At 44.6% G+C, this 13,433-nt stretch overlaps 1 protein-coding gene across 7 annotated transcripts in view; it reads right to left on the bottom strand.

The window, feature by feature from the left end:
* ABCD4 (ATP binding cassette subfamily D member 4) overlaps nt 1–13,433 on the bottom strand; it is a 33,873-nt gene that overhangs the window by 6,031 nt on the left and 14,409 nt on the right. For 6 of the 7 annotated variants that reach the window (XM_079972169.1, XM_079972172.1, XM_079972168.1 and 3 more), the window contains 5 exons: nt 12,328–12,419; nt 11,697–11,780; nt 11,310–11,512; nt 10,005–10,096; nt 9,678–9,714 (listed from right to left, as the gene is read on the bottom strand). In XM_079972169.1, coding sequence (XP_079828295.1) covers nt 9,678–9,714; nt 10,005–10,096; nt 11,310–11,512; nt 11,697–11,780; nt 12,328–12,419 — 508 coding nt within the window. Of the gene's footprint in view, nt 1–8,203; nt 8,748–9,677; nt 9,715–10,004; nt 10,097–11,309; nt 11,513–11,696; nt 11,781–12,327; nt 12,420–13,433 lie in introns of those variants that run through there. The other variant, XM_079972171.1, reaches the window with a different exon arrangement.

Here is a 13,433-nt window from a genome sequence, read left to right as displayed (position 1 = left end):
CCGGCCCTTGTGCATACAATCTTCTGAAATAGCTCTGAAAACAGTTGCTGATCTCATTTGGTTTCGAAATATTCTTTCCATCTACCTCCAAACTTGTAACTATGTTCAATTTCAGTCTCTTCTTCAATTGCCATGACAGGAGTTTCCCACATTTATCTGCCGATTCAAATGTCTTTTGTCTCATTCGTTTGATTTTCCATTCAATCTCCTGGTTCATCAATTCCATATATTGCTTCTGATACAATTTGATTTGTCTCAAGATCTCATGTGACTTTGGGTTGGATCTCAGTTTCTTTTCACTGTCTTTTATCCTTTCCAAAATTTTATCTTTCTTCTCCTGTTGTTTCCTCCTTTTCAAGGAGTTCTGCTGTATCAAGAAACCCCTCATCACGGCCTTGCTTGCGTCCCAGATCACTCGTTTCTCCACTTCTGTCCTTAGGTTTATCTCAAAATAGTCCTTCAAAGTCTTTTGGGCCTTTTGGTACACCTCTGGATCTTTAAATAGGGTGTCATTCATTCTCCATCTGAAAGAGCCAGCTGTTGTTGTTTTCATTTCCATCTTTACTGCATTGTGGTCGGAGCATGTCTTTGGGCAGATTTCCACTTTCTTTATCTTAGGAGCCATCCCACTAGTAATCCATATTTGATCTATTCTTGTCCAGGTCATCTGTGATTCTGAAAAGAATGTTCCCTCCCTCTCGAGGGGGTTTCTTATTCTCCAAATGTCGATCAAGTCCAAGTTGTCAGTCATTTCAAAAAAAGTCTTAGGTAGTCTCCCGTCCTTGGAGATCACCTGTCTTTGCGCTTTGTCCATATTTGTAGAGACAACCCCATTCATATCGCCTAATAAAATCACCTTGTAATCCAGATAATTTGTTAATGTCTCATGTAATTTCTTATAAAATTCTGCCTTCCCTTCATTTGGTGCATAGATTCCAAGTATCAAAATTTTTTCTCCTTGGATCTGTATCTCAATTGCCAAGATTCTACCCTGTTCATCTTTAAAAATCTGTCTTGGAGCCAATTTCTCTTTTGCGTATATCACCACTCCTCTTTTCTTAACTTTATCTGATGAAATAAATTCTTGTCCCAATCTTTTATTTATAAGTAATCTTCTGTGTGCTCTTGTCACGTGGGTTTCTTGTAAGCAAATCAGATCCAATTGTTCTTTCTTCAAAATATGAAAAACCTCACGCCTTTTCCTGGGAAGGTTCAGTCCGTTACAGTTCCAAGTTAAAATTCTCAGAGACATTGTTAATTAGTTACCTCCAACTGCACCCTGCAGCTGTTCTTCGTCCGTTGGTGATTTGAGTCCAAATGTCAAATTCCCCAAGTCTGTATCTGCAGTTGAGTTGAGGACCCCTTTCACCAAGTCTTCTCCGTGTTTGTGTAGGAACTGTTCTTTATCTTGTACAGTTTTTATCTTGACTTTCTTTCCTTGGAAGTTGAAAGACAAACCCTGTGGAAATTCCCACCTGAAAGGTATGTTGTTCTTCTTCAGCAGGTCCACCAGAGTCTTGAACTGAGTTCTCACCTCCAAAATGTATTTTGGGATATCCCTGTAGATTTGCACAGAGACGTTTTGAATCTGGAGTGTTTTCTGGTAATGCAAACTAAGTATCTTGTCTCTCTCCTCTTTCGACCTCAATGTAATCAGGCAGTCCCTTGGAATCTTCCTGCCTTGCCTTCTACCCAATCTGAAGGCGGTTGTAATCTCAAATTCTGTTCCCTCTAGATTTTCCTGCCAAAAGTCTGAAATTTCTTTTGTGAGAAAGTCCACTAGGTTGTCCCCCTCACTCTCAGGAACCAACCTAAGTCTTAAGTTCTTCTCCTTACGCTGCATGTCCCACAAAGAAAGGGTCGCCTCATGCTGGTCAAGCCTCCTACAAACAGGAACTAAATTTTCCTGTGTAGATTCCGCAGTAGATTTAGCCTCTTCTGCAATTTTCCTTATTGTGGCGTTCTCCTCTACCAACTGTTGTATAATCTGTGTATTAGACGTTACGCTCTTCGTGTTCAATTCCAATTTTGCCGTTAGATCTGCCAATTGCTTGGTATTTTCTGTACTCTGTTTATTCAATCTTTCTAAAGATTCATTTATCTTCAATAATGCCTGCGTCACTGACTCCATGAATGCACTTATTCCCTTTTCCTGTCCACCTGGGCCTGTTGGCAATAGTCCTGATAAAGAGCCCCTTTTCTTGTGTGCTGCCTTAGACTTGGATCTTGTTGCTATCTCGTCTCCAGGGCCGCTCATGTCCCAAGGTCGTTCTCACAGGAACAGGTTTGAATGGAAAAAGCCAGTGACTAACAATCGTGTTGCAACTGTTACTTCCAGCCCTCTAGAGGGAGCTGAGACCTTCAATATAGCAAAGAAACAATGAATCCAAAGGCCCTCAGAGGGAAAAGTTACTAAAAACTTCTCTCAGTCTTTTAGTTGCAACCATATAATTTTTACAAAGTCTCAATAAATTGTAGCAAATAAAGTCTCCTCTTTGCAATGTCTTTGACAGCTCCCTGTCAAAGTGTATCACTCAGGCAGTCCGTTCCCAGAGATAGAGTCTGCGGTAGATTGTCCCTTAAAAAGTTTTCCTGCAGGTTTCCTTTCTTTTTCACCCCCCCCCCCGTTCCTGCTCCCTAGGGGGGAGGACTTAAGTCAATGCTGGGGTTAATCCTTTTTTTTTTTAAATTTCCCTTAAAAGATATCAATTGCAGCTTACCAAGTCCGTTGCTTTAGCAGTCATGCAATCTGGGGAAGGCAGACTTCCTTTGTTTACCGTCCCCACTTTCGGCCAAATTTTAAAAGAAGTTGAATTTAAAGTCCCGAAAGGGTTGCCAATCCTACTCACGGGAATCTCTTTCAGTCCAAATAACAGGAAGAAGTTGGCGCTCTCCGCTAATGGCGATGCGGCTTCACTCCACGAGCTGGGTAGCGACTCTCAGCTCTGCGCTCCCCCGATGCTCCTCCGGAGCCTTTAAAAAGGCTCTTTCGCAGTAAAAGGGGGCGCAAACGATGCCCACCGAGTCTCCTTGCTCACAGGCTTCCGCGCCTGTGATTTTAGGGGTCCCCGCTTCGCCGTAGCGGTCAGACCCGAACTCGCGGAGCAGCTCTCTCTCCGGAGAACGGAGAGCGAGCCGCCATTAGCGCCGGCGCCAACCGGAAGTCCTCCATGCGGACATCTTCTGAGCTTACTCTAGAAGTCTATCTCCTATGGGAAGAACTTTTAGGAATAGTACTTTCATCCTCCTCTTTCTTCCTGACACCACGGAAGGCTTTTTCTGTTAGGTGGAGGTGGAGAAAAATATTGTAGTTCTTTTGGTGGGAAGCTGTAGGTGGGTCTCTTCCCCCCTCCCCCATGACTCTTTTGCAGGTTTGGAAGCTCAGGAAGAAAATGCTGTGGTCTTGGAGATGTTGGGTCACAAAGAGGGAAATTATGAGGAAGGGAAACGGAGGCAGGGATGAATAGCAGTCCTAAGGAAAACTTGTTGGTTTCTGCTCTTTTCACTGTGCAGCGAAATGCTTGTCACAAGACAATGTTTACATTCCACAGTCTGTGCTCTTGGGTTTTCCCACGGGAAAGGAGACTGGATGTGACGTACACTGGTTTCCTGTTTTTCACAGTTTTTTTCTTTCCGTGCTTCAGAGGAGAGAGGTTGCTTTCTCTGCTCCGGCAGAGGCAAGATGTTTTTCTGTAATCTACCAGCTTTGAAGTGTAAATAAAGCAATATAGAGTATGTGGCACGTACTCCTCATCATTCCGCTGTGCTTGGGACACTGCAAATTCAACATTCCTGGTTATGGGCCCAGAAAGACGCAATCATCTGAATGCCGGCAAAAGGATCGGAATGCAGAGGGACGGATCGGACGGTATCTGCTCTGCGCGTCAAGATGATTGATGAGGTATGTGCTCATGCTCCGGGCAGCCTGCCAGCTTCTAATTAATGGCTTTATGGCTGGACTCTGAACTTTTATGGCCATTTTGCCGGGCACAGGCAAAGGTTCAAAGGAACAAGCTCCTATGCTGGGGGAAACCGAAAGTAACTTTTAAAAGTGCTTTTGGAATAAAGCAGCTGCAGAAAACAGTGACGCAGCTTGATTTAAGGCAGCAGAAAGAAAGCACTTTTGAACTTGCCTTTGGAATGGGGCTTGAAGCAGCAGAGACGCAGCTTGTATAAAGCAGCTTGTTTAAAGCAGCAGAGATGATGCAGAAGGCTAATGCCAGAGTCATGATGGCTAGCTGCAGAAGGCTGGCTGATGCAAGTGGGGAATCTGATGCCAATCAGCCACATGCTCAGCTCAGAGTAGCCTGTGATACTGCCATGATTCAGAATGAAGCAGAACGCCAGGGTGACAGCTGCATGGGTAAGGGGGAGTCTTCACAGACGTCATCCCAGAGTACAGTGGAACCACCAGATGGCGCCAAAGCTTTGAAGGCAGTGAAATGCTACTCGTGTGGACGTCTAGGCCATATGAAGGGGGAATGCAAATATCCCAGGGCCAAGGCAGAGCAGCGCAGCGGAAGCTCACCGCGTGGAAAAGGCCAGAGCAAAGGCAAAGGTCCGGTGTCCAGGACAACGCAGCACAAGGCAATGGTCTCACGCTTCGCTCCAGAGGTTGCAAAGGTCCAGAAGACGTCTAGATCTTTCTTCGTTGTTGATTCGGCTGCAACGCACCACATGTGCAACGATAAGCGACTGTTCGTGTCTTTTACACTGCAGGAAGGTGCGATTCACCAGGCGGATGACCACACAATCCCCAGTAAAGGCTACGGAACTGTTGTTCTTCACAGTTTGGACTTATCGATAAAAGATGTGCTTTACGTACCAGATGCCAAACATAATCTGCTCAGCGTTGGACAGCTGAATGAGCGGAAAATTGACGTTTCCTTTAAGAACAAAAGGTGCATCATCACAAAGAAAAATGATTATGTATTGCATGCTGAATATGTTGATCGTTTGTATGTTTTGTATTATGATGATGTTGTGCAGGATGACACTTGTTGCATTGCAGGTTCTAACAAAAGTTTGCATGCAGGATGTATTCATGATTTTCACCGAAAATTTGGTCATTTGAATTTTGAGGCAGTATCTAAAATGCCTGCCTTGGTTGAAGGTATGACTATTAAACCCTGCAGGTACCACATGAAGTGCAAGGCATGCGCAGCAAACAAGGTGAAAATGGCTGCGAAAGGTAAGGTGTCTAGTAGGCAAGCTACAGAACCATACCAAATTGTTCATGCTGATTTGGTTGGACCACTAGCATCCTCTTTGGGTGGAAACAGGTACTTCATGGTTCTCATTGATGCATTTTCCAGATATATTTATGTGTATAATCTCAAGCAGAAATCAGAGGCTTTTCCAAGGTTCAAGGAATTCTGTGCTTGGTTGGAAAATGTGCATGGTAAGAAGATAAAAATTCTTTTCACTGATCGCGGGGGGGGAATTCACTTCTCAGCAGTTTGAAGCTTTTCTGACTGAGAAAGGAATTCAACACGATTTGTCTAGTCCTCGCTCGCCATGGCAGAATGGACTTTGCGAGAGGGCAAATCAAACATTGCTTCAAGGGTTAAAAACCTTGCTGCATGATGCAAATCTTCCAGAGAGTTATTGGGCCGAAGCTCTCTCGTGTTTTACTTACAGTTATAATCGCAGGTTATCTTCAGCGATTGGTTGTACCCCCTATGAGAAGATGTTTGGCAAGAAGCCATACATCAAACACATGAGAATTTTTGGTTCTGACATGTGGGTTCACTCACCACAAAAGTCCAAGTTAGACAAGCGTGGTTTGCATGGTATCTTTCTAGGTTATCAGAAAGGTTCTTACAGAATAATGATGACTGACTCTAAGACAATTAAGCTCACAAGAAGTGTTGAGTACAATGCCAAGTGGGGGGAGAATGTGGGAATTTTCCAATGTTATCCTGATGACAGTGATGAGACTGAGGATAGTCAAAAGCAGCCACAGCAACCCACACCCACTGATGAAGGTTCTGATTCTGAGTCTGAAACTGAATCGGGTGATTCAGAGGATTTCAAGAGTGCAAAAGCCTCTATGCGACCCTCTGAAAGCTCTGATCAAGAATTGGAGGAACCATTGTTCACAACAGGTCACTTTTCTCCCAAGAAGGAAGAGGAGAGTGTTGAAGACTTAAGGCTAATTCGTAGGTCACAGAGAGCCACAAAAGGCAGACCTCCAAAGAGATTTGCTGATGAGTTTGCTAAGATAGCAGTAACAGCTGTTAAAAGCTCCAAGAAGGTATTTGAACCTTCAAGTTTCCAAGAAATCCAGGATTTGGATTCAAAGGAAGCTGAGCCATGGTTAAATGCCATGAAAGCTGAGCTTGATTCCTTAGAAAGGAACAAAACATGGGACCTTGTTCCAGTAGTTCCAGGAATGAAACTGCTTGGAAGCAAATGGGTCTTCAAAGCGAAGACAGATCAAAATGGCAAGATAGTCAGACACAAAGCCAGATTGGTAGCCAGAGGTTTTGCACAGGTACCAGGTGAAGACTATCACGAGACCTACTCACCCACAGTGAGGTATGAGAGCATTAGGCTTATGCTCAAGCTAGCTGCAGAGGAGAATCTACACATTAGTCACCACGATGTGAATACAGCTTTTCTGTACGGATCTCTAGGTGAATCACTTTATATGCTTCCACCTGATGGCGTACAGGTAAAACAGGGATTTGTTTGTGCTCTGAAAAAGTCCCTTTATGGTCTCAAACAAAGTGCACGGTGTTGGCACACAAAACTCACTGAAGTATTGTTTTCTCTAGGTTTTAAACAAGGGAAAGCTGATCCATGTGTATTTGTCAAAGAGGAGGGGCAAAAGAAACTGTATTGTTTGTTTTATGTTGCTGATCTTTTATTCTTTTGGGATGATGTCACAATGTACAATAACGCCCTAGCTCAACTGAAAGAACACTTTGACATGAAAGATCTTGGTGAGGTAAACAACTACCTATCTCTTGAAATAGAGAGAGATCAAGATGGTAACATTCTAGTACACCAGTCACGGAAAATTGCTGATGTGTTAAGCAAACTAAACCTGATGGATGCTAACCCCATAGACACACCGATGACAACAGGTTATCAGATAGATGACACTGAAGAAGCATTTTCTGACACTACACTGTACAGAAGTGTGCTAGGCAAGCTAAATTTTATTGCCAGATGTTCAAGACCAGACATTGCTGTTAGCTGTAATTTGCTAAGCAGACAAGTCAACAATCCTACTGTTAAGGATTGGAAAGCTCTGAAACGCGTAGCGCGCTATTTGAAAGGCACTATGCATTACAGACTGAGATTTAACAATCAGAAATCTGGTGGTCTTGAGATATTTGCAGATGCAAGTTTTGGAAGTGACACTACAGACAGGAAAAGCACGTCTGGAGTTTGCTATATGTACAATCAGGGTCTATTTGATTGGTCATGCAAGAAGCAAACAACAGTTAGCTTAAGTACTTGTGAAGCTGAACTGAATGCACTGTCTTATTCACTTAAGGATTGTGAATGGTTGTTACAATTGTGCAAAGACATGAAAATTCCTGTCAAATGTCCAATCCAGGTTTACCAGGACAAGAAAGCATGTTTGGCTTTGCTGAATTCTGAAGGTTGTAAGCAAAGCACGAAACACTTGCAATTAAAGTTGCAACATGCTAGGGAACGTATTCAGAAGGGACTCGTAACGGTGTCCTATATGCCAGGTAATGAAATTCCTGCTGATGTATTGTCCAAGATTGTATCAACACTGTACCTATGTGCAGAAGTTGGGTTTGTACTGATATTGTACGAACACGCTGCCCAGTGATGTTCACAGAAAGGGGGAGGATGTTGGTTTCTGCTCTCTTCACTGTGCAGCGAAATGCTTGTCACAAGACAATGTTTACATTCCACAGTCTGTGCTGTTGGGTTTTCCCATGGGAAAGGAGACTGGATGTGACGTACACTGGTTTCCTGTTTTTCACAGTTTTTTTCTCTCCGTGCTTCAGAGGAGAGAGGTTGCTTTCTCTGCTCCGGCAGAGGCAAGATGTTTTTCTGTAATCTACCAGCTTTGAAGTGTAAATAAAGTAATATAGAGTATGTGGCACATACTCCTCATCATTCCGCTGTGCTTGGGACACTGCAAATTCAACAGGCTTTTTCTGTTAGGTGGAGGTGGAGAAAAATATTGTAGTTCTTTTGGTGGGAAGCTGTAGGTGGGTCTCTTCCCCCCTCCCCCATGACTCTTTTGCAGGTTTGGAAGCTCAGGAAGAAAATGCTGTGGTCTTGGAGATGTTGGGTCACAAAGAGGGAAATTATGAGGAAGGGAAACGGAGGCAGGGATGAATAGCAGTCCTAAGGAAAACTGAGACTGGGAGCAGGAAGATGTTGTCATCTTGGAGAGGGAAACTGAGATGGGTGTTGGTGTGTGGGGCAAGCAGCAGGGCACTCCATAATACTGAGTGTCAACACTGGCAACAACAAAGAATCAGAGAGGAGGAAGATCACCTAATCCAACCCCCTGCCAATGCAGGAAATTTTCTACTACAACATCCCTGACAGGTGACCATCCAATATCTGCTTAAAAACCTTTAATGAACATAAACCAAACAGGTTTATTCAGCATTCCTCTTTAAGATGGAATCTAAAACTATCTTTGAAACATGGTTAAAACATTTGTTAGCATTGCATTTATATCACACCAACCCTTTGATTTAGGTATCCCAATATGAAGATGTAGGCAATTGGAGAACAGGAGTGATCTAAGAAATTAGCAAAATTGAAGATGCATCTATTGGAGGAACAACTTAATCCAAATAGGGGAGTTAGTAATCACTGAGACAGAAGCAAAGCAGAAGGCCTGACAACCTACAAAGTAACTGTGAGCTTCTATTTACCATATATTAATTTGGTTTATATTCAGATGATCTTCCAGACTATCTGGAAGCAGGGAACAGATGCATCTTTATATTGTTTTATTTAGAGAACATGTCTCCCTAGGGGCTCCAGTTGGTCTGAGAACTTCATTTTCACTAATAAAGGCTAGTTTTACTTTCAGACAGCCCAAACAAAGTTAGCTTTCTCCACCACAGCGGCACCATTTGATCATTGCTAGGACTGCTTCGCACAGGCAAAATACTCATTTGATCCTGCTACATTAGAGGCTCATCCAGCCTTCCGCTTGTCCTGCTTTCCCCCAGGAAAACCTGATTTTTACCGCCTTTCTGCGGATTGACGTTTGCTGCAATTCAGCGGTAAAGGGGTTTTTTTCTTGGGGAAAGCAAGCACGGCAGGGCAAACAGAAAACCTCTGGGATCTGTGCCCAGAAAGCATGGGACAAGCAGAAAACTGCTCGGATCAAGCTGAAGTTTGGGCAAGACCTAATGGGCGCATATAAGAAACGGAAAGGTTCCTTTCGCTTCACAGCCTCCATGCCGAGTAAGCACAAGAATGTACATTTTGCACCACTCCACATACCGAACACTCCCCTGCGATTAATATCCTGGTTCAGCTAAGTTTTGCAGGAAAACAGATAAAGCTACTGAAAGACGACCCAGGCAAGCGCAATGCTGATTCATGCAGCGTGGACACACACACACACACACACACTGCAGAGAAGAACAGAAGCACAGGAAAAGCTGAAGCAATCTGAGCCCATTTGGGCACAAGAGTTCCAGTGCATTTCCACTCACCCGAAACTGGATAGATTTCCTTCAGAGGGTATATCACCTAAATCAAATAAACCAGACACATACTCCAAATGAGAGTCTCCACCGCAGTCGTACGAAGATGGAAGCAGCCACAATACTCTCTCTGATAAGAGCTTTCTAATAAACATTAATAGGACTCTGGCCCCATGTAATGAATTAAGGCAGGCCATTTCCTGGCAACTCAGCTTGCAGCAATTGTAACAGGTTTGGTTGTTGTTGTTTTTAGAATTGCCACTGTTACCAAACTAGTCTGTGGGTGAGCAAAGGACCACCCCCCCACCCTGGGAATCTGGCACCGAGGTGACTTACCTGTTCCCGCAGGGTCCCATCTGTGAAGAATGGCCGCTGTGGCAGGATAACCACCCCATGGGGGCCAAAGCAAGTCAGCATGTGGACGTCCCCTGCAGAGACCCAGCAGAAGGAATCACAGAGACATAAGTCTATGAGCCAACACTTCGGTAACAAACTTGAAATGAACACTTGGATTTGATCTAGTCTGCGCAATCATACCCTGGCCTAATAAACCAGAATATAAACCAGCTCTGTGCACCTGCATTAAAGCCCCTTCACTCTTGCTTTGTTCCTCCCTTCGTGCAAGTGGTGAAGCAAGCCAAGAAACAACAGGAAACCAGAACCTCCCATTATATGCAAACCAGGAACTATGGTTAATAGCTTTCAAACCAGGGAGGATTTGTAAGCTAACTTTAAACCTTGGCTTCACAGCTTGGTTCGCTTGAAAGCCATTAATTGTAGCTTCCCAGTCTGCCTGTAATATGAACCCATGTCTGGCTCATATTGCCACTTGCATGAAGGAGCTGTGGGCGGGTGCATGGAGCTCATGCACAACCTGGCTTAATAAGCCACAATTTGAATGTGCCAAGGCCACTATCTCAATACTTCCTACAACAACCTTGCATAGCAGGCTAGTATAAATCCCCATATTGGGGTGGCAGAGGGGAAGAGAGAGATGGGGGCTAAGGGGCAGTAGTTTGCCTAGTTCTGCAGTGCCATGCAACATCTATGGCAGTGGCCATGAATGAATGAATGAATGAATGAATAAACAAACAAACAAACAAACAAACAAACAAATAAATAAATATTTATACCCCGCCCATCTGGCTGGGTTTCTCCAGCCACTCTGGGCGGCTTCCAACAAAAGATTAAAAATACATTAAAACATCAGTCATTAAAAACTTCCCTAAACAGGGTTGCCTTCAGATGTCTTCTAAACGTCAAATAGTTGCTTATTTCTTTGATATCTGATGGGAGGGTGTTCCACAGAGTGGGTGCCACTATTGAGAAGGCCCTCTGCCTGGTTCCCACAGCGAGGCAACCGCCAGAAGGCCCTTGGCACTGGACCTCAGTGTCTGGGTTGGACGATGGGGGTGGAGACACTCCTTCAGGTATACTGGGCCGAGGCCACCATTAAGTCTGCACTGGGGAGGGCAATATCACTAAGAACTCAAGCACGAAAGAGACTACATCTGGGTTCCTGAACCGTCCAAATCCAGCATTTGCCTCACAAACCTATGGGAAAACAGAGTTCTACCCTCCAATCTGCTGCAAGGGCCCCCTTTCACCAAAGGAATGTTTCAGGGAGGCTGATGAACTCACCCTGCTTGCTCTCCCAAAGGCCACCGAGGACACGCAGCAAAGATGTCTTCCCTGTCCCTGTGTTCCCGGTGATCAGTAGATTGTTCCCCTGCGTGACTCTCAGGTTTAGATCCTTAATGAGCAGCTTCTCAGAGGGAGCAGAGAGAGAGATTTTCTCCAGGAGGAAAGCTGTGTCGCTTGAGACCACCTCCTCTTTGGAAACGCTGATGGCATCAGTGCCCCCACCACAAGAAAGGAGGAAACGTAAGTAGAAGGAAACATCACAGCTCAGTGGCCAAGGTGTTTGACTGCCTTTTTTTTGGGTCCACCACTCGGTGGTACAAGAAACACCATAGCAAAAACAGGAAAACTGTCGTCCCACGCTTGATGTTAGCTAGAGATACTCACCTGTTGAATTCCCATTTGCCTGGCGAGTCACAGTCATTTTGCTTCCTGGAAAGTTTCAGCAGCATCTCCAGCAACTCCCCAATTCTACAAAAAAAAAAAAAAAAAAAAACCCACAAGAAAGTTGCTAATAAAGGAGTAGCAGTGATGCCCCAAAGCAGCAAACTAGCCTGAATGACAAGAACCAGAAGCCTAATATCCACAAGGGAAAAGAAAAAGGTTTATTAACATATTACTAAAACCTGGTAAGCAGTGAATTATTGTTTGCAGGATAGTAATGGTCACCTAACGTACATAGTCTGGACACAAATGTCACATGGGCTGAAATACCTGCTAATTGATCTGAGAGGAAAAATTCAGATTCTCTCCACTGCAGCAGACACAAAGATTACAACAAAATATATTTGACATTCTATGCCTAACGGGGAAAGGAGATTCCTTGTTTGTTTCTTTTGAAAGGATGCCTCTGAAAAGAGACCGACTTAGTGCACCCATACTGGGACACAGGAGTCTCCTGCATTGTTTATTACCTTTGATGGATCCATAAGAAGCAGATGCTCATGCTCTTTTTTTAACACACACAGGCCCTCACTATTATGACATAGGTGCCCCTCAAGCAGGCAAGAGGACTTACCTGTGTGTATAGCCAGCTACGTCAGACACGGTGGTGGAGAGGTCAATGAGCTGGCTAAAGCAGCCAATGAGGTAAAGAGAGACAAAGGCATTCTGCAAGACAAATCACACACAAGCCAAGCATTAGCAAGGGCTGGGAATCAAAAACATACAAGAAGGAGCTCCCACATTTTCATGCCTCAAAATCAGCTGGGGGAGTGGTTTGTCTCCCTGGCTGGTAGCAGAATTAACCATTATCTGATCCCTGAGGTGGACTGATCATTTTGCAAAAGCAATTACGTGGGTCAAAACTTTTGCAAAACCTTAGCAGTCTGATAGCCATTTTTGGTAAAGGAAAATAAAACTTGGGGTGGGTAGGTGGTGAGGGTAATGGCAGGAATCTGTTCAAGCGACCTGCAAAAGCCTCCTGTTGTCTTCTAAGCTTTCAGCAAACACTGACCACAGTTAGGAGGGTAAAGGCAAAAAGAGAAGCACTGAGATTCTCAGGTTTGTTGATTTATTGCAAACGAGTAACACGGAAACACAGCTGCCCCAGGGAGCAGGGATTCTGGTATCTGGCCCACTCACCAGCAAGTACGCATGCATGAGCTCAGCTACAAAGGGCTTGCTGAGTAAGCCAGCAAGGAAGAAGCAAATGTATATGTGTATATATATATGTGTGTGTGTGTGTGTGTGTGTGTGTGTATACACACACACATATATATATATACATATACATACACACATAGGTAAAGGGACCCCTGACCATTAGGTCCAGTCGTGGCCGACTCTGGGGTTGCGGCGCTCGTCTCGCTTTACTGGCCGAGGGAGCCAGCGTACAGCTTCCAGGTCATGTGGCCAGCATGACTAAGCCGCTTCTGGCGAACCAGAGCAGCGTACGGAAACGCCATTTACCTTCCTGCCGGAGCGGTACCTATTTATCTACTTGCACTTTGATGTGCTTTCGAACTGCTAGGTTGGCGGGAGCAGGGACCGAGGAATGGGAGCTCACCGTGTCGCGGGGATTCGAACCGCCGATCTGATCGGCAAGTCCTAGGCTCTGTGGTTTAACCAACAGCGCCACCTGCGTCCCTCATATATACACTTACACGCACGCACACACACACA

This window comes from Podarcis cretensis (assembly GCF_951804945.1).
Source record: "Podarcis cretensis genome assembly, chromosome: 1".
NCBI lineage: Eukaryota > Metazoa > Chordata > Lepidosauria > Squamata > Lacertidae > Podarcis > Podarcis cretensis.
Note: the sequence above shows the minus strand (reverse complement) of the source record. Positions and strands in the feature narration are given on the sequence as shown.